Source organism: Sarcophilus harrisii, chromosome 3 (genome assembly GCF_902635505.1).
Source record: "Sarcophilus harrisii chromosome 3, mSarHar1.11, whole genome shotgun sequence".
Classification (NCBI taxonomy): domain Eukaryota; kingdom Metazoa; phylum Chordata; class Mammalia; order Dasyuromorphia; family Dasyuridae; genus Sarcophilus; species Sarcophilus harrisii.
The window spans coordinates 481,343,182-481,362,797 of record NC_045428.1 but is presented as its reverse complement, the minus strand read 5'-3'; the positions used below and the strand labels follow the sequence as shown (position 1 = coordinate 481,362,797).

Genomic DNA, 19,616 nt, shown 5'->3' with positions numbered 1-19,616 from the left:
ATAATAGATTTGATATCAATTAATCAAATAATTATATTTGTGGAGAGTTTAGTATACTGCTTAGCAAAAAGGATGCTCAATATATAGTCTTTTCCTTTCCTCTCTACCTTCTCTGTTCATTTGTTAAATTGATAACGTTTGAGACTCTTTTTTCCCTTTTCCCTTTTATGTATTGTCTCCCCCAATGAGAAGATGAGCTCCTGGAAATCAGGGTTTGGTTAATTTTTTTTAACATTATATCTTCAGTTCCTAGCTTAGTGTTGAGCATACAACAAGTTCTTAATAAGTCTTCCTCCTCTCCCTCTCTTCCTCTGTTCCTCTCTCTCTCCCTCCCTCCCTTCCTTCATGCCTTATTTCTTTACTTCCCTCCTCTTTTCCTTCCTCTCTCCCTCCTTTCTTCCCTCCCTCCATCAGTGTCCCACCCTCCCTCTCTCCCACCATCCTCCCTTCCCTCTCCCTCCTTCCTTTCCTTCCTTTCCTCTCCTTCCCTCCCTCCTTTCCTTATTTCCCTCCTTCTTTCCTTCCTTACTTCCCTCCTCCTTTCCTTCCTCTCTCCTTCCTTTCTTCCCTCCCTCCTTCTTTCCCTCCCTTCCTCTCTCCCACCATCCTCCCTTCCCTCTCCCTCCCTCCCTCCTTCCCTTCCTTCCTTCCTTCCTTCCTTCCTTCCTTCCTTCCTTCCTTCCTTCCTTTTTATTTCCTAGTCTGTTCCTGTGACTTACACTTATATTTTTTAAAATGGCAAATATTTAAGATAATTAGTACTTTAAAATATAGCTTGAAATCTGAAAATACTAGTCATCTTTATTTCCACCTTCCTCATCTTCCAACCATAATTTCTCTTGATATTAGAGATCTTTTGCTCCTCTTAATGAATTATGTGAATATTTTGTGGTTCTGTGAGGTATCCTTTTGTTTGATTGCTTTGGAACCAAATCTGTAAATTAACCTTGGTAGTATTGTTGTTTATACAATTGTTTAAATTGTCTTCCATTTAAGGAATATTTTGTAATTGTATCTATATAAATATTATGTATGTTTTGATAGAATCACTCTCAGATATTTAATGCATTTTGTTCTTTTGGACAAGACTTCTCTTTCTATCATTGGAATTTTTTCCCCTTACTACATGGATTTCTCCCCCCCCCCCACTACATAGACATGCGTTTGATTTTATGAGTTTATTTTGTATGATTTATTAATTGTTATTCATTTTCTTTGTTTATTTCCTAAGATTTTCCAAGTAAACTATCATGTTATTATAAAAGTGGGATAGTCTTGACTTTTCTTTGACTACCCATATGTTTTTAATTTCTTTCTCTAACTTTTCTATGTGATGTCAAAAAACAACTAGAAAAGGGGATGTTCCTGTGTTACTCCTATATTTTATTAGCAAAATGTCTGTTTCTTTATTGCATATAATGCTAGCTTTTGGCTTAAAGTTTGTACTTATCATATTTTAAAAAATACCTTTTGTCTTTTACTGTGTAGGGTTTTTTCTTAATAACAAAAATAAACATTGTATCCATCTTCTAGTCTGAGTTTTAGGACTATATTTAAATCATAAGAGGAGCTTAAAAAAGTGATTTTATTCTCAAATTTGGGAAATATTTTGTGGCATACAGATATTAAAATTAATTTTAAATGTTTGATAAAATTCCCCCATGAATCTATCTGAATGATTTTGCCTTTTAAAAAATTTATTAGTTTTACGGTCTTTTGGTTTTCTAATTTATCCATTTATCCTCTTATTTTAAAGGTTTCCTCATTTGTACTCTGTTAAAACTTGATTTGTGGCCTAATTTTAATTTTCTAAAATTTTCAAAATTTTATTTTTAATTTATGGAATAAAATAAGCATTACATGTGTCCTATTAGACACAAATAGGCATATATATTTATTATAATTGACTTTCTGATTCTTAAAATTGCATACATATTTTCAGTCCTCTATTTCTAATATCAATAAGGTATATGCTTTAAGACTATAATTTTCCTTTAAGGATTACTTAAGCCAAACAATAGAAATTTTATTATATTGTCTTGTCATTATGTTTGAATTCCATGGTTTTGTTTCTATGATTTATTCTTTGACCCACTCTTTAGTTAGCATTTCATTGTGAAATCTCAGTTGAGGTCTATATCTTTTCCTTATCATCTCTGAATTAATTTTTTCTTCATTGTGGTCTATAATGAAAATTTAATTTTTATATTTTGTTCATATTTACTTACACATTTCTGCAACTTAATATATGACCTACTTTTGTAAAGATACCTTTTAGTGATAAGAAACATGTATAGTATTTAGTGGTCTCATTTGGAAGGTACCATTAATCTTTTAAATCTAAATTTTAACTCTAAATTCAATCTAAAGAAACAATACTCTAAGACATATTGTAGCTAAATTTAATAATTCCTATAATAAACAACAAATCTTTCAGGAGACTAAAAAGAAAAACTTTCAAGTGTAAAAGAAATTAAATTCAAATAATATGAGATTATTCTACATCTAGTAAAAGCTACAGAAGTGAATGCAATATTATATTCTGGAAAGCAAAGGAGCTCATATTGCAACCCAAAGTGTCATATCTGGCAACTCTGAGACTAATCAATGAATTCAATATGCTAAAAAAAGATGATCTTCAAGAAAAGAGAAAACCTTGAAATAATTTTGCTTCAAAATAAATGTGAACAGAGTATTTTACTTGTGAATAACCCAAACAACAGAAACAAAAAAAAATGCAAGTAAACACAATGACCCAAAAGGGAATAAGTAATGAAGTAAATTACTTATATTAAATATTTTTAAGAGGAATCATCAAGAAAGAAATAAAGCACATAGAAGCATAAAGATGTTGAAAGAACTTAAAAACCATGAGAAATGAAAATAGATATTTAGAAATGGTGCCATTAAGTAAATCTTATAATTTCCCTAAAGTTGATTCAAAATATTTTGTAGCACAAAATTAAAGAATGGAAGGGAGCAAAAAAAAAAAAAAAAAAAAAAAAAAAAAAAAAAAAAAAAAAAGGAAGAAAAAAGTGAAGGACAAAAGAGAATGGTTTATGGATCTTGAGCCCAAGTGTGAACAGTGAAGGAGTGATGACTCCTCTTTGGAAAATGAGGGGCTACGTGAAAATGCAAAGATGGCATATGTAAAGGATTGAAATTAAAGAAGTGAGAGAAGTACTCAATCCAACGAAATAAAGTTTCTCATTAAAGTGAACTTCGAAAGGGAAAGAAGTGTATGCCTGTAATAGTAAATGGGTACTTTACAAAAGATTTTATTGGGTTGAGGGGAAGTGATTCTGCAATGAGATACTACTATCTCTAAGGATACTTTATCACTCTATGATTGATATCTTATCCAGGAGAAAAGGTCACACATACACATACACACACACCTTTTTATTATTATTATTATTATGATGATGATCCCTAGCATTATTTTATTCATTATTTTTATTTGTGATTTTTTTTTTTTACCTGGGAAACATATCTTTACAATGTTTCTGTGAATTCTGTCTGTGGTTAAGGATTTTGGCTTGAATAGAGATTATATTTTCTTTTAAACATTATTGTTCTTTGCTTCTCTTCTGCCAGTGTTCTCTCCTTGACACTTCCCCCCAAATATAATTAAGCTTTTTCACTTTTCCTAGACTACTAATTTTTTCTTTTACAAATTTAATTTCTCTTTCAAGCCATTCTCTATTTTTTTCTTATTATTTCATGATCTCTTGGGATTCCTTAGGCATGTGTTTCATTAGATATTCAATCACATTTTCTTATCTTGTAATATTTGTTGAGGGCTTTGTAATCTCTTCAAGATTTTATTTCACATCCTTTTTTTCTTTTAGGATCTACTTTGCTGATTTCTCTGCTTGTGCAGATTTTTATTGATTAAATTCCATTTAGAATTATTAGTGCTTTGGGTTTTTCTTTATATTTTCCTTTCTTTCATTTTTGGTTGATTCCCCCTTTCCTTGTGGTTATCCCCTCAATCCCATAGCCAGAGAAATGACCGAAAAATCTCCCTATTCCTCTTCCTATGATGGAGCATTTAGTTTTTCCAGGTTTTAGTGGCTTCTGTGGGAGACAGAATTAGTACTAGATATATTTCGTTACCCCTTTCTTGAAGTTCTACTTAGCCATTCACAAGATTAATTTGTCCTATTTCCTTCTTTTCCTCAAATATTTTTCTTTTCCTTTTTTGGTCTAGATTGAATGATTACTACTTTTTGTTTTTTTCAGGATTGAGGAAAGGTAGGTAATATGTTTGGGATAGAATATCTATGGCCTTGTGTATTTCTTACCTATGGTGCAGTCCTAGAAAAAAGGCAGCACTGTCTCTTGGCTAGGTAGATTCATTTTCTTCTGTATGTTGTGGAAAGGTAGATAGATAATGACTGAGGCATACTAGTGAACCCATGGCTTCAAGATAAGATCCCAATGTGAGCCATAAGCACAAACCCCCTGGTCATATTTTATGCAAATATGTATGTTACTTGGGAGTGATACAGACTGAGAAATTAAGGAAGGATACTAAGTGTATATTTTTGGTACTAATTCATAAGGATTTTACCTTGTGTGAGATCCTTTCTTATTTTGCTTTGTGGATTCAAAAATAATGGACCTGTATCTAAAAAGTAAATTTTTTTGGGACTTGGAAAAGTTTTTAATCTGCAATCTTGTTGGTCATGTGGAAAAAAAAAAAGTAAGAGCTCTTCTATCCACATCCTGACCAATCCCATTCTCTCTCATCAGAAATTCAAAATGGGAAAAGATGGAATCATCTTTGTCCATAACTAATTTCTACACAATCAGAAGCAGAAATGTTGCTATGAATTTCTAGCAAAATAGCTTTTAACCCTTTCTTGGCATCAATAGAGAATTTACATGTTACCCCATTATGCCTTTGTTATGTTCTCTGTTTGGTTCAATTCTTGACAAAACTTAGTACTTTCTTTGTTTTACCCTCAAGGAAAAAAAAAAACACTCAGTTTGAAAAAGAATACATATAATAATACAACAAGCTTTTACACAAAGATAATTACATATATATATATATATATATATTGCATTTGGGCACACATCTCTCTTGTAGACTCAATAGTATTGTTATTAACTTTGTATGAATTAAATGGGCAATTAATACCCAACATAAGTGATATTTTATAGAGCAAAACCATGAGGAAACTTTTTTTTTACATTTTTATGGTATGAAGATCCATTATCAATGACTGCACCGCTAACCATTTGTGCACTAATTGATGCTGGTTCTCTGGCTAAGAAGTACAAATTGACTCCACTCTATTCACAAATTTCCCATTCAGCATCTCCTCCTTTCTTTTGTTGTTGCTGTTTTTGCATTTTTTTCCATATGAATTTCAAGACATTTGGAAAAGAAATCCGGGCTCTGTAGGTATTATAAGAACGTTTGTTGTTTTATTCTTTTTGTTGGGTACAAAAACCACACTTTTGTACACAGAACAAGATTATAAATAATATTGGTAGCATGAGTGACCCGTAGTCTCTTTTGATTCTACACTGCAGACTGATGATGTAATGTCAACATTTTTTTCTTTTTGTTTTGTTTCTCCTACTTAGACAGATGTGACCTGTGGGACACTGATGTGTAACAGAATGAAGATAACAGCAAACAATAAGATGGTCAACAACTTTTATAAAAAAAAAGTCTCTGAATTTTATTACAGTGATGCCATTTATATCAATTATTGCAATGAATTGTTCCCTAAGATGGTTAGAAAAAAGAATTGTGTTGTCCTCTACCGAATTTACATCAGTTAAAAAGCAAGCATGTTTCAATATTCCTCTTTTTTCCTCAAAGGAAATGTAAATAATTTCATTTACTTTTCACAGGATTTACATGTTTGTTTATTATTTTCTCATCACAGTTTTGTGACTCATTTCCATAGCTGGATATTCTTCCTTGAATACATTAATGTTCAGGAGACACAGGTTAGCATGTTCATTGATTTCTATAGCTATTTAATCCCTCTTGGTGAAGTCCAAGGTAAAAGTGTAGTCCTTTCTGAGCAAGTCCCTCACAGTTTAATGCGCTAATTGGCAAGTCTTATTAGTTTTAAGTCCACTCGAGTGAAATTTGTTGCTGTTAATACACCCGTCCCTGCTCCCGCCCCTCCCACCCCCAAAAATCTAAATTATGAATTTTCCTGATATAAAATCTGAGTTTGGGTTTCCGAGCTGAGCTCATGCACACATTTTTGCTGATGATGTCTGGCGCATTTGGACGTACTTCCCGTTCTCAGTCAAATTTTGGAGTTCATCAATGATACTCCTTTGTCGTGACAGGCTGTGCTGTGTTTCCATCAGTCACCAACACAGTTTTAATTAAGGCACTCAATTATTTTTTTGGTTTTTATGGTAGGTCCGATGCAATTACAGCCAATCCTGAACTTTGTCTAATTGCAGTTCCAGAATGTACAGCTTTGGGGCAGTCTGGAGTCAATACACGGCCATTTTCTCCGACACTCCCTGTGATGGATAATCTGGCTTTGTTTCTTATGGCTTCAGAAAAGGTCAGCTAGGTTGCATGGAAAGGAAACAGGGAAAAAAGTGTTACAATATTTCTATTCTATTGGTAGAATGTGATACAACAAACACCAAAATGTTAATATTTAGACATCTGCATTTTCATATACTTTGATTTTATAAGAAGTGCATAGAAAAAAACACTCAGCTAGATTGGAAAGAAGTCAATTTAGAGATTGAGATAATAAAATTTTTAGGAACATAATTTACTTTAAGGCAAATGTAAAATAAAGCTTTACCCTAAGCCAATCTATGTGGAATGGCCTACCTCAATAAAGATTAAGTTGGGGACTTAGTTTTAAATATTATATAGACATATATGTTCATTTGTACATATATGTATATAAAACCTTGTACTTCTTAGCTGTTTTTAAATAGGAAATTCTTCTTTCAGAAATGTGATCAGCAGTCTATATAACCTATATATAGCTGTAACTTATGCCAAGTCCTCTTTTAACTAAACAAACCTTTTCACAAACATCTCCATTCATTCACACCACTTAATGACATGACCCAAACAGCACAAGTATCGACATATATCTGACTACATGCTTAATATGGACACTAGGTATAGATTTTTAAAAAGCATTCTTATGCAGGGACATATATCAAGAGAGAATGTCAATATGCATGGAATGCCATTGATAGGGACACTTCCTTAGACTGCCTATTGTGGGGCATGCCTCTGAATCCCTCCTTTAGTATCTTTGTCTCCAAATTTCTTACTATAGCAGGAAGCAGAGGGGAAAAAGTGTAATAGGAAAAGTGGGTAGTGCCATTATGAAAATCTATTCTATTATTATTTATCTTTTTATTATTTTTTGGACCTGTTTGTATATTAATTTCTAAAAGAGGCAATTTAACAGGGAGAGAAAATGAAATTGATCATATGATTTATCTCAGTCAAGAGGAGAAACTTATTTTTTTCTGTTTCTGGGTTTGCCCATCTTTTAAAGAAATTCTTTGTTTTTTGAATTGCCATTTATTTATCTTCCAATTCTCACAAACCATTTCTCTTTTGTGAGTTAAGAAAAGGTTAAGTGCCAGTTTTTATTTATAGGGTGCCCAGGAGTCAAGAAATTCTTTAGCCTGTATTTACTTTGTATGAATACTGAAGGCATTAAAACTTTTATAAATAGATAGGGCCATCGAGATCATTTGTTCCAACTTATCATTTTACTTAGAATAAAATTTGAGCCCCAGAAGAGTGAAGTGACCTGACCATAGTTAGTGGCACAGTCCAGGTAAGAAGCCTAATCAGTTTCACACAATTTCCCCCAAATGACTCAGAGTCAGTTTTGAGTAGTTACTGTTAGGAATGGACAAGTCTGACTATGACTAATAACATTAACAAAAAGTATGAATAAACAATACTCTTTATCTATTTGGAAATCTTCATCTAATCCTTATAGAACAAATGTTTCAAGGAAGAAAATGTCATAGCTAAAGGTAGAAGATACACACTGGGCATGTACTTTTCTAAAGCAGACATAAAATTTATAAATTACACTATAAATTAAAGTAATAAATACTTGGCTAATTTTGGCCTGGGCCAATCTACTCTCCAAATGTAAATGAAAAGGAACCCAAGATTCGTCAGATGGAGGAGTAAAACAGCAGATGAGTTTGAAGACAGGAACTGAAAAATGATCTCTTAATTTGTTCATTTCCATCCTTGTTCTAGTATAATTCTATTTCTCAAAAGCTTGTAATGTGTCCTACAACTTTCAAAAAAAAAAACTGGGAAATTTTAGACCAAAAAAGAGAAGATTTAGTGGGGCATAATATCTATCTTCATATACTTTTGAGTTTGTTGTATAGATGATCAGTCTTATTCGGGTGTAAAAGGAGGACTCATCAATAGGGGAATGAATAAACAGGCTGTGGCATAGGATTGTAATGGAATATTATTGTGCCATAAGAAATGATAAGCAGGATACTTTCCGAATAAATATAGAAAATTGTCATGAACTGATGCATGGTAAAGTGAATAGAATAAGGAGAATGTTGTACAAAGTAACAACAATGTTGTTTGAGGAAGTATGAATGATTTAACTATTCTCAGCAATACAATTATCCAAACTATCTCAAAGAGCTAATGATGAAGAATACTATCTGCCTCCAGAGAAAGAAATTATATGGATTGCATATAACTTAAGTATGATTTTTTCATTTTTTCTTTTTTTTTCAAATCTGCACAAAATACCTAATATGAAAATCTTTTAAATAATTGAATATGTACAACCTATATCTCATTGGGAATTGTGAGGATAAAAGGGCATTATATATGTCAAGCACTTCCTAAAATTTGAGGCATTATTAAAATGCCATCTATTACTTTTATTCATTACTGTTTTCTAATTTTTTTTCTAATCACTAAGTTTCTTAATTTGAATCATTGTATGGCTATACTCATTGATGTATTTTCTAATCCTTTTCTTGGACAAGTCATCTCTCTGATCCTCAGTTTCTTCCAAATTACAAATGGGGAAAATTATCATCAACACGCAGAGTTGTAGTTGGGACAACTCTGCATATTCTTGACTAGTTTTTTTCTTATGTCTTTTTGTCTTAAGGTAGTCTCCTGAAGAGTCCTGGGATTTTTGAACTTGCTTAAGTACACAAGTAAGATCGTGGCTTACTCACAGGCCTGGGTAAGGTTCCTGGTTATTTATCTAACTTGTGATTTCTCTAAGTAACTGGTCAACTCCAAATCCATGCCTAGAGGTATGCGATATTGCTGAATGGAATTGCCCAGAATATTTGACTGTTCACTAAATTTTGTCCAACAAAAGAGATTGTTTTAGATACTTCTTGGCATATGTACTTCTTTGATGGATTTATAATTATATAGATTTGCATCCTCCTTTATGTCTGTAGACATTCTCTTTCTGTGTGATTCTTACAATCTGTGTGATTGTTCTTGACTAATCCAATGTGCTGGAGGCCTATCTTTGAGACTTTTCAACATGTTATAGATACCATCAAAGTCCTTGGGCTATGATGCATCTATGTTCTATCATTCCTTCTACATGTTAGGGTCACCTTCTTTTGTAGTTATACATCTTCTGGATGACATCTTCTATACCACTTCACCGATGGGTCAATTTTCCACTGACAATATGAAGCATCTTATATATTCACATATTCTAATATTCTGTTTCATTGCCCTCTTAACTGTCCAAATTTTTATTCTTAAGAGCAGCATACTTTATAGTTTGTGGCCATCTATACTCTCTAAGGAGAATATTAATATTAAAAATATGGACTTTTGTGAATAGGAGTAACATAAAATAACCAAAAGTATGATGTTGGCATTTATATAGGAGATAAACTGGATCTTCTTTGTTAAACTACAGGGATAAGTTCTATCACTTTCAAGACTTGAAGAATAGATTTATTTTGTCAAGTTAACATTAAGACAAAAACTGCAGTCCAGGTCTTTACTGGGAAGAAATACTATCAAAAATGTTTTGAAGACTTTTGATGAAGCAAAATTTTCATATTATTACCAATAGCCTGCTTCCTTAGGGCTTCACTATAGTACTGATATAATGCAGTATCTTTGAGGTTGTTATCTTTCCCTGTAATCCTTTGTGAAGAAATTATGGTGTGGATACAATTACAATCACAAAAATAATGTTGAATCACTGCATTGAGAAATGGAATGTGTGTTGACAGAGACTGATGTATCTCTTCCCAAATGCTACTCATTTCTAATACTTCAAAATGCCTATATTTTGTGGCATCAATAGACTAATTTTCCAATTTGTTTTGTGCTTGAATGGAGCTGATCAAAGGAAAATGTATTATCTTAAGTCACTATGGATTTTGAGTTGGGCTAGAATTCTCTAGTTACCCTTAATTTTGACCATCTTCCTTTATAGGATGGTCAACAGATGTAATCAATCTTGCTTGCTTTATAATATTCAGTTTTCAAAAGTCTTATTAATGTAAGGATAATAGTTTTTCAACTCTGACATTTCGAATAATTTTGAAAACATCAAAAGAATCAAAGAGCTTCAAGGCTAATTAAAATTTAGAAAAAAATTTATAAAACTTGGTGCATGACTTCAGTAAGAAACTATTTCTTATGAAAGCTTCCTATACCCTGAAAATTTCTAAGACATAAAAGAACACAGGAGTCTCAATAGTATATTTTCCTCTGAAATTTGTTTTCTTAGAGGTATCAATCTCAAGGACAAGAGGATTTATAGAGGATGTACACTACAATATCAAGTAGTCAACTTAAAATATTCTTTTTATAGTAATGTTATAAAATGAAGCATTGATGCCTCATTAATTTTAAAATTGTCAAAAGATTTTTAAGTGAATGGAATTTGCAAGCTATTCTTTTATTTAATTATTTACATGGGAGTAGGGTCATAGGTAAAATTCTTCTAATATCTTGTTTGCCTATTTTCAGTCACTTCAGATGATTAAGATGCTCTTTCCTGCAAAGAAAGCCTTATTTTTGAGGCAGTGACAAAAGAGCTTTTACAAAATAAATGCTAAAATTCCACACATAATGTTTCATGAACATTCAGCTCTTGAAGCTGATAGTAGGTTGTTTTCTAGCTTGGGGAAATGCTGGACATCTTGGGAAACAATATGATGAGTGAATTCCCCCCAACTTGTCATCTTTTTAGCTTGGGGTCCAGCAGGTGGATGTATTGTCCAAAGCTATTTGAGTAATTTCAATAGTCAGGATAGAATGTGGCAGTCTTATTGGTATATTTTTAATTTGCAAAATTGGGAGAATAACTTCCTTTATGACAAATTGCAATCTCTATGATCCAGCTATTGCTTTTCTGAATTCTTATAAAAATTAATAGGATAAGAGCAAAAAAGGATGAATTTTAAAAGAGAGCAATCACTACCATTTTGGAGAATTTCAAGTTGCCTTTTCTTCACTTCAGTCTTCTAGGAGTCAATACCAAACTTCAGTGCAAAATTTTTTTTTGTATAATCTTGGAAATACTATTCTTGTTGAAAATTGTATGAATCTTTAATTTTATGTTATTGTTGATGATTATCAGTTGTGACCAACTTTTCATGACCTCATGGATCATAGCATTCCAGGCCCTTCTATTCTCTACTACCTTTCAAAACCTGTCCAAGTTCATGCTTGTTGTTTCCATGACATTCTCTTCATCTCACCCTCTGCCATCCCCTTTTCCTTTTGCCTTCAACCTTTCCTGATATCAGAGTTTTTTTCCCTAATGAGTCAATTTCAGTGTTAGAATGAATATTCCTTATTAATCATTTAATGTTATTTTTATTTGGGCTTTAGGCAAGAATTTAGGACAAATTTTCTCAAAGCTTGATCAAAAATCACTTGATCTATTAATAGAAAGAAGGAATGGATTTTAGACTTCTGAAAGTAATTTTCACATCTTTGGACTAAAAGTTATTTTTATCCTGTTTCCTTGAGAGTCATGAATGAGGAAAATTATAATTACTTTACATGGTGGTTGGTTAGGTCTTACTGCTTACTTACCACTATTCATTGCAGATAGGCTACACCCTAACTATTCTGGACTTGCAAAATATGTGCCTTTTAAAAAATAAATTTGATTTGATTCCATTCACAAAAACGTCTCACTTCTTTTGGATCCCTCTGATGGAGCTAAAATATCAAGTGTAGCTTAACTTCTATTACTGGTATGAGACAGATTCTCATTCACTTTAATAAGAGTTTGAACCTGAAAGCATAATTGAACCTAAAAAGTGTTTAATCATCACCAGGATTAACCTACAACTGCTGAAGATCTGGCTCTGGGAAACTCCTTTGACACATACTATCTATGTGATCTTGGACAAGTTATTTAATATTCCTGTGTCTCTGTTTCCTAATCTATAAAATTAATGCCTTAGATGTCCTCTAAGGTACCTTCCATACCTAGATCTATGAACTTAAACATACTGACAAAACAATATCTGGTCCCTGGCAACTTGACAATTATGCAGTACAGAAAGGAGCTTAGCCAAATTGACCTTAGCCACAAATAAGAAAGTAAATGCCTATGTGCTAGATATTTAAACTAAAGGTTTCTTTCTTTTTCTTTCTTTCTTTCTTTCTTTCTTTCTTTCTTTCTTTCTTTCTTTCTTTCTTTCTTATTTTCTTTCTTTCTTTCTTTCTTTCTTTCTTTTTTGGCATTACTTGAATTTCATGTAGCAGAACTCTTTGGATTGATTCACAACAGCAAAGTTCTTTTAGTTTGTTTGTTTGTTTGATCCTTGCAATGCAGATGTCTATGAACAACACAGAAGAGTGTACCGTACATCTGCAGCCAAACTGAACCACTTTGCACTGGTTTCCAAAAAATAGAAAGCTCTAATTAGAAGCAAGCATTACCACCACTGGACAGACAGGTCACGACACTGCATATACAAGATGCATCACCCACTCACTGTAGTTAGCCCTAAGTCCTACCCCTAAATTTTAACACTTTCGGTTCCATATACGTTGTAACCTTCTCTATAAGTGGCTAAATTCTGGGTATTCTGCGAGGAAGTTGGGTTAAAAGTCTGTGCACTCTTTGCCACCTTCATTCGCTTTGCCTCTGCCCTGGACTTGTAACAGAACTCTATCAAAGCCACCAGCATGGCCAAGCCCAAGCCGCCAACCAGAATGTAGAAGACTCCAGCTACGTTGCTCAGGCTCAAGGCACTCGTCTTGTCCTGGGGAGAGAGAATCATTTCAGTTAGTGATGGAAACATGAACTTCCTAAAGCAATAAGAACAATGAGACATTCAGGCAACAAGTATAAATATGTACAACCTTTAGGTCAGAAGGATTTTAACATAAAATTTTGGGTTGATGGATTTTAAAATAAAGCCGATCATAGAGAGTTCATCCCAAGAAAAACTAATTTTATTGCCTGCATATTTGGAATGTAATGGATTCAATGGGATATTAACATTATGAAGTAGGCAATTAAAACCACTTCACTCCCCCATATCAATAGAAAGGAAACATTTGGATAGAGTCAGAAATAAGTGACAAGTGTGAAAATGATTTAATTAAAAGTTTGTTACATGGATGATGGGTTGGCTTGACTCTGTAAACTTTACAAGAAAAATTTTAATATCTGCTATTTCACTAAGGGAATGATTCTGCTTCTCCCTACCTTCCCACCCTTTATTAAGGAACTAAGGTTCTCAACACCACTCATTTCAGTTTTTCATGGTTATTGTTTGAATAATCATGTGCATAGATAGTAATAGGCTATTTAATCATTTTAAGGCCATTCTATATAGGAAAGTCCCTTTAACTAGTAAGGAAAGTACCCAAAAGACACATTTCTTCATATATGTTACACTGATATGACAGATACATGCTATATTGGCCATGGACAGATAGATTTATTCTACACAGTATTTAAGCAATGAAATTATTAAAGTTTTAGTACAGCTTTGAATATTTTAAAATAATCTTTTTTCCATTCTTATTAAGATATTTTTAATTATATGGTGTTTTCAGGAATGCATCTTATTGCAAAATATTCTGAAATAGCCAAGCACATGATTTTAAATTATCAGGGACATTAAGATGTTCACACAACTTAACCTCTGGATTTTCTCATAATAATTTTTTCTACAATTAGAAATATATTTGTAAAGTAATATGCATGGCACCATGTAACCTCACACTTGAATGAAATATTTGAAGAGAATTAGTGGCCTAAGCAATGGTCTCTTATTATTTTCTTAGAATTAAGATAATGGAAAACGTGAACAGCACTATTGGTGGTTTAATTTAAAGATGCACTATTTGTTTTACTAGAATGGTCCTGGTAACTGATTTTCAGAAATTCTATCAAGGACTTCATCTCGGCATAGACAGTAGTTGTCTGAACCAGAAAGGTAAAAGAATCTTTGATATTCTAAAGAAAGCTTTCATTCTATTATAATTAAAAGACCAATGCTATTAAGGGCAAAAGGTGGAGAAAACTCTTAGAAAAATTTGATAGTTTAATAAGAAGTGATTTAGAACTTTGCCTGATTTCTACTTGAGATTTAAAAATTCCATCCATAATATCTGCCCTAAGATTATATGCTACATATCAAACATCAAGTATTATTTTTTCCTTTTCAGAATAATGGATAATTGCCAATAAATACACATGTTCAAATATAAAGGAACTAGACATATATTTAGTATGCGTTATCTGTATATAAAGCAATATAGCAGAATAAAGTCTGAGCTCTGACAAGCACTATCTTTGCGACTATGGACCAATCATTTAACCTATCACCTGTCACATACAACTCTTTAATACAGACTATGAGTTACATGAGACTTGCCCTCTTCAGCAAAGTGGAAACAAATGAGTTCTCCATACCTCTAAAATTAGAAGGCTTGACAAAAACCCTACTTCTATTATATCTATGTATATATAAACATATATTTATTTCATTAATTTCATTTATCATATTTCATTAATCATAAATTTTATGAGTTAGAAATGCTACTACTAAACATTGAATAACCTAATGGGAAAATTTAAAACTTGAAACTTCCATACTTTCATTTGATGGGATATACATGTAATAGTGCCTCTTTAAATTAAAGTGCATTCTTTGCCAATTTGGGGAAATCAGTAGTATTGAACTCTTCTGGGTAAACATTCATTTATTTAATGTAGATTTGTCTTTCTTTTCTTTTTTTTCCCTAGTGGCTAAAGGTAACTATCCCCTTTCTTGTTTTGTAAATTCAGTAAGAACTCTGAATTGATGAAGTCCAAAGCAAATGGAACAAAATAAAATAAAATCTTTTTTTTTTAAATCAGTGTTATATTAAACTGGAGACTCTAACTTAAAAGAAACCCCATTAAAAGAAACATTAAAAAAAAGGTTTGTTCTGCACTTAATGGTTTATTTTTCTTAAAGCTTTAATATTGGAAGAACAAGTGGGTTGTGTGTGTGTGTGTGTGTGTGTGTGTGTGTACACGCATGTGTTAAGTCAGACCCCATTTTTAAAAGCTAATACAACTAATTTCAATGGGTAGGTTTGTGCTAGGAAGAGGAATGCTCATTGCTTAGTTTCCATCTAGGTTTGATCATGGCTCCCTTTAGTGTTGGGTGAACACAAGAGGAGGTCCCGAGCTGCAGTGACTAACCTTGCTTCCAGAGTCCTTGGGTCCACATTCACCTTTATCGTACCACCATTTGTTTTTCAGCTTGTCTAAGACGCCTGCCTCACTGAGTTTCAAAACGGCAAGGTTTACAGGAGTTCTTCACGTGGAAAATAACATAAATAACATTATATATGTTATTTTATGTTATTCAAGTAAAACTACATTAGAATCGCATGGTAAAGTGACAGAGCAGAGGCCACAGTGGGTACTATGTCTTGTACTATAGGCCCAGGTTTAGAAAAAGACATACGACTGGGGCCTGCTCGATCGCTTTAGGTAACAGGCACATACTGCTAGGGAAGATTGGTAAAAAAAAAAGGTATGCAATTACTGTGAACCCAAAACTATTGGCTTTGAGATATTTTCTCTATTATTCAGAATTCTGTTTCAACTTGTTATTCCATAAATTTATTTATTTTGTTTCTCTTCAGGATTTATAAAAATGTATATGTCAACAGACTGACTCTGTAGAAGCTGGCTATAGTCCATTTAATTTCCTGCTTTCAGTTATGCTAATGATAGGATTTTACTTATTTCATGAAGCATGTCCCTAATATCTGCTATCGTATTCATATCACTACTATTCACACATAACATCTTGCCAAGGGAAAGATGACTTAGGCATTATTGAGAAAGGATCATTCATGCTTAAAATATAAAAGGAGATCATTGACAAATATTATTTGAGTTTTGCTGGAATAATCTATTCTCATGCAAATGTTTATTAGAGATAATTTCCTTTATATAAATCTAAACACAATTTAATTCCAACATAGGTATATAATCAAATTCGTAAAACCATATAATGAAGTTCTTGTAATACAGTTAAAAATCCTTCAGTATATATGGGGTAGCAAGAATATATGACTTTTTTCAGAAATTACCCTTCATCAGAAAGTTTAGTCTCTTCTGCTATTTTCTTTGCCTCCATTACCATCAAATATTGTTGGAGGAGGCAAAAAAGAGAAGATATTCACTAGTGCTAGTGCTAGAGATTTATTATCTTAAGGAATGTTCTCCTGTCTATATACCTGTTTTATTTAGAGAAATATAATTAATCCCTTTAGTTGCTATCTGCTCATTTAACTCACTGTGTAGGCATAAGGATAGTGTGCTATGATAGAAAAAGTACTAGCCTGGGATCTATAACACCTGGGCTCTCTCTAGGTTTTTTCTTTGACTTTCAGTCTCATGTTCCATTAAATGACTGGGTAGGATAAGCTAAATTATCAGATCATCTTTCTGAGTAGTATTCCACAAGATAAGTAATATATGTTCCAGTGGTTGTCTTCTGGGCAACTGCCCTAAAGAAAAAAATCATCATGCTTTACTAGGAGGATTATACTTTAGAAATCATCTAGTCAAATTCTCATTTTACAGATTAGGAAACTGAGGCACAATTGAGCTCACTCAGGTATACTGAAAAGAATTCAAACCTAGGTGTTTTTGATTTGTTTGGACATTTACTTACGCCCACAAAGAGTTTATTAGTTACTTCTTAGATGGCAAATTCTTGAGGTTAGAGGTTCTTTCATTCATATTTGCATACTCCCTAGAATGTATCACAAGGCCTCTGATATAGTAGTCTGTGAAGACAGATAAAGTTTTCAGATGGAGGGCGTTGGGGGAAAGAGGAAAAAAAGCATCTTTTCAAGTACTTAACTACCTGTTATATTCTGTATTTTGCTTAACCATCCAATAGCATTAACATTATTTAATTAATTAAAACAATTATTTTTGAGTAATAATTTAATTAATAAATATTTTAAAAGTTTTCTTTTTAATTTGAAGATTTGCAATAATTTTTTAGCACTCATTTTAACATATCATTGCAAGGTTTGTATTTATAATATATAACAGAATGTTAACTAATAAAAACATTTCATTTTTTGAATGATAAGAGTATTGATTCACATAAAGATAAAAATCTGACTATTTTTGGTTCAAAACATGTTTATGACTCCTCAATTTCTTTTAAACTTCTACATTTGTTCATATGGTTTTTCCTCAGTTAAAGCAATGAGGCCTCAGTTGAAAACAAAAGGAAGTATTTCATTGTTAGTAATGAGAAATTTATCCATTAAGACCAGCTCTAGATTTCCTTGTAGTACTGATAAAAATAGCCATATGTCAACAAATATTTTTGAATGATATTAAACACTTCATTAGAAAATGTTCTTCTGGATGGCATAATATATTTTTATGTATTTAATTTACATAGAAGTGTTATTAATTTAGGTATTCTTATTGAAATAAGTCAATATATATTAGCTATAGAAGCAATATCAACAAATTAGACACTTAGTCTTTTAGAGTAATCTAAGAAAGGACATTTTATTGATTTTCCTTTCTCCCTTTTTTATCTTTCTTCTAGAGACTCTCACGAATAGAGAACTATGAATCCCACTTTATACTTCTTATTTCTCCTTTCTCTTTCTCTGTGATACCATCTTATAGAATATCTTTGCAGCACTTGGCAAATGGAAGAGATGTGGAGAACATAATCACTTCTTTCTTTTTTTCTTCTCTTCAGGTTTAAGGTATTTGAATGTATCTAAATCCCTTCTTTTCTTCTCTCATCTCTTGCAAAAATTAGAATACACAGGAAGGTCCTGAACTGAATCATACATTCACCACTCTGGATCTTAGCTTTCTCCTCTGTTAGAAAAGCTAGATGATCTCTCAAGGGTCATCCAATACTCCGATTGTATGATTTATAGCTGGGCTAGGGATTTTTTCCTTGATTGGGAGAAGCTGACATTTCTAGTTTTCCAAGTCAGTACTATTATATTTATGAGTTTTCCAGAAATTAATGCATTTCCGAGTCAGATGCATGCCTCTGCAAGCAGCTTGGCACACCGAAAGGGTCACAATTGTGTCACTGTGAGTTGGCCTGAAGTCTTATGAGTATTCAAAACACAAACCCGCATAGCAGGAGGCTTCTCTTTGGGGTGGATAATAAGAATATTAAGCTTTGTATCTTGGATACTGGAATAAAAGAAAGTATTGCCAGAAAAAACAAATGGTTTTATAATCAAGTCATAATTTTAAAACTCATGTTTCAACTTTCATTTTACTTTCAAACTACTTGAGAACAACTATCTAGTTAGTACCTGTATAAAGCTCACTTGTGCATGCAGGTTCCCCTAACTGTATTGCACTGCACTGCGCCTACATATATACACTTATAGGACATTCTAAAATATGATTCTTGACACATTCAATGATATTTTTTATCTTCTATATAAATTTTCCTTTTTTCCCTTAAGGCTTTGCTTAGGGGAAAAAAGGTCAGAGGAATATGCTGGAAATAAAAAAAAAAAAGATAAAGTAAAGACAAAACTTAGTTGACCTCGTTTTTAAAGAGAATCAGTAAGAAATATTCAATGATGATAGGCTAAGGTGTCCTTGGTTCTATTTTAAGAGAAGACACAGTTTTTTAGTTATCACACAATAATTTCTATTCTCTTATATAACTGTAATTGGAACCTGTTCAATTATTGACTCACTGAAAGATAGCCCAAGAAAGTCTTAGAGTTTAATGTAGTCTTTGCTCTAACATATCAATGAATGTGATTTTATCAATGGGGTACTTCCAATAAAGATATAGATTTCAGCCCATCCATGTTTACTCATCATTAAATCTGGTTCTCTCTTTGAAAAGGTATCTGGCCTGATTTACTCTCTCTGATCTTTCTTATCACTACCAAAATAATCAAAGTCATGCTTACTATTCTTTTCTAATGCTTATATATAATTATTGAAGGTAAGCCCCTTGGAATATAATGTTGTATGCTCTTAGTTTCTCTTTTCTATTCTGTACCTGCTATGATTTAGACTACAGACTGATCTGCCTTTGTCTTCTTCTCTACAGTGTCCTGAAAACCATAGGGACTTGGTACTGGA

At 32.5% G+C, this 19,616-nt stretch overlaps 1 protein-coding gene across 4 annotated transcripts in view; it reads right to left on the bottom strand.

The window, feature by feature from the left end:
* Positions 1-5,680: 5,680 nt before the first annotated feature.
* The window catches only part of GRIA4 (glutamate ionotropic receptor AMPA type subunit 4), a 487,658-nt gene continuing 473,722 nt past the window's right edge, over positions 5,681-19,616 (bottom strand). The window contains exons 15-17 of one of the 4 annotated variants that reach the window (XM_031961082.1): positions 15,693-15,807; positions 13,117-13,251; positions 5,681-6,559 (exon numbers count right to left, since the gene is read on the bottom strand). In XM_031961082.1, the coding sequence (XP_031816942.1) occupies positions 6,395-6,559; positions 13,117-13,251; positions 15,693-15,807 (415 nt within the window). In that variant the 3' untranslated portion in view covers positions 5,681-6,394. Of the gene's footprint in view, positions 6,560-13,003; positions 13,252-15,692; positions 15,808-19,616 lie in introns of all 4 variants that reach the window. The other 3 variants (XM_031961084.1, XM_031961083.1, XM_031961085.1) reach the window with 3 other exon arrangements.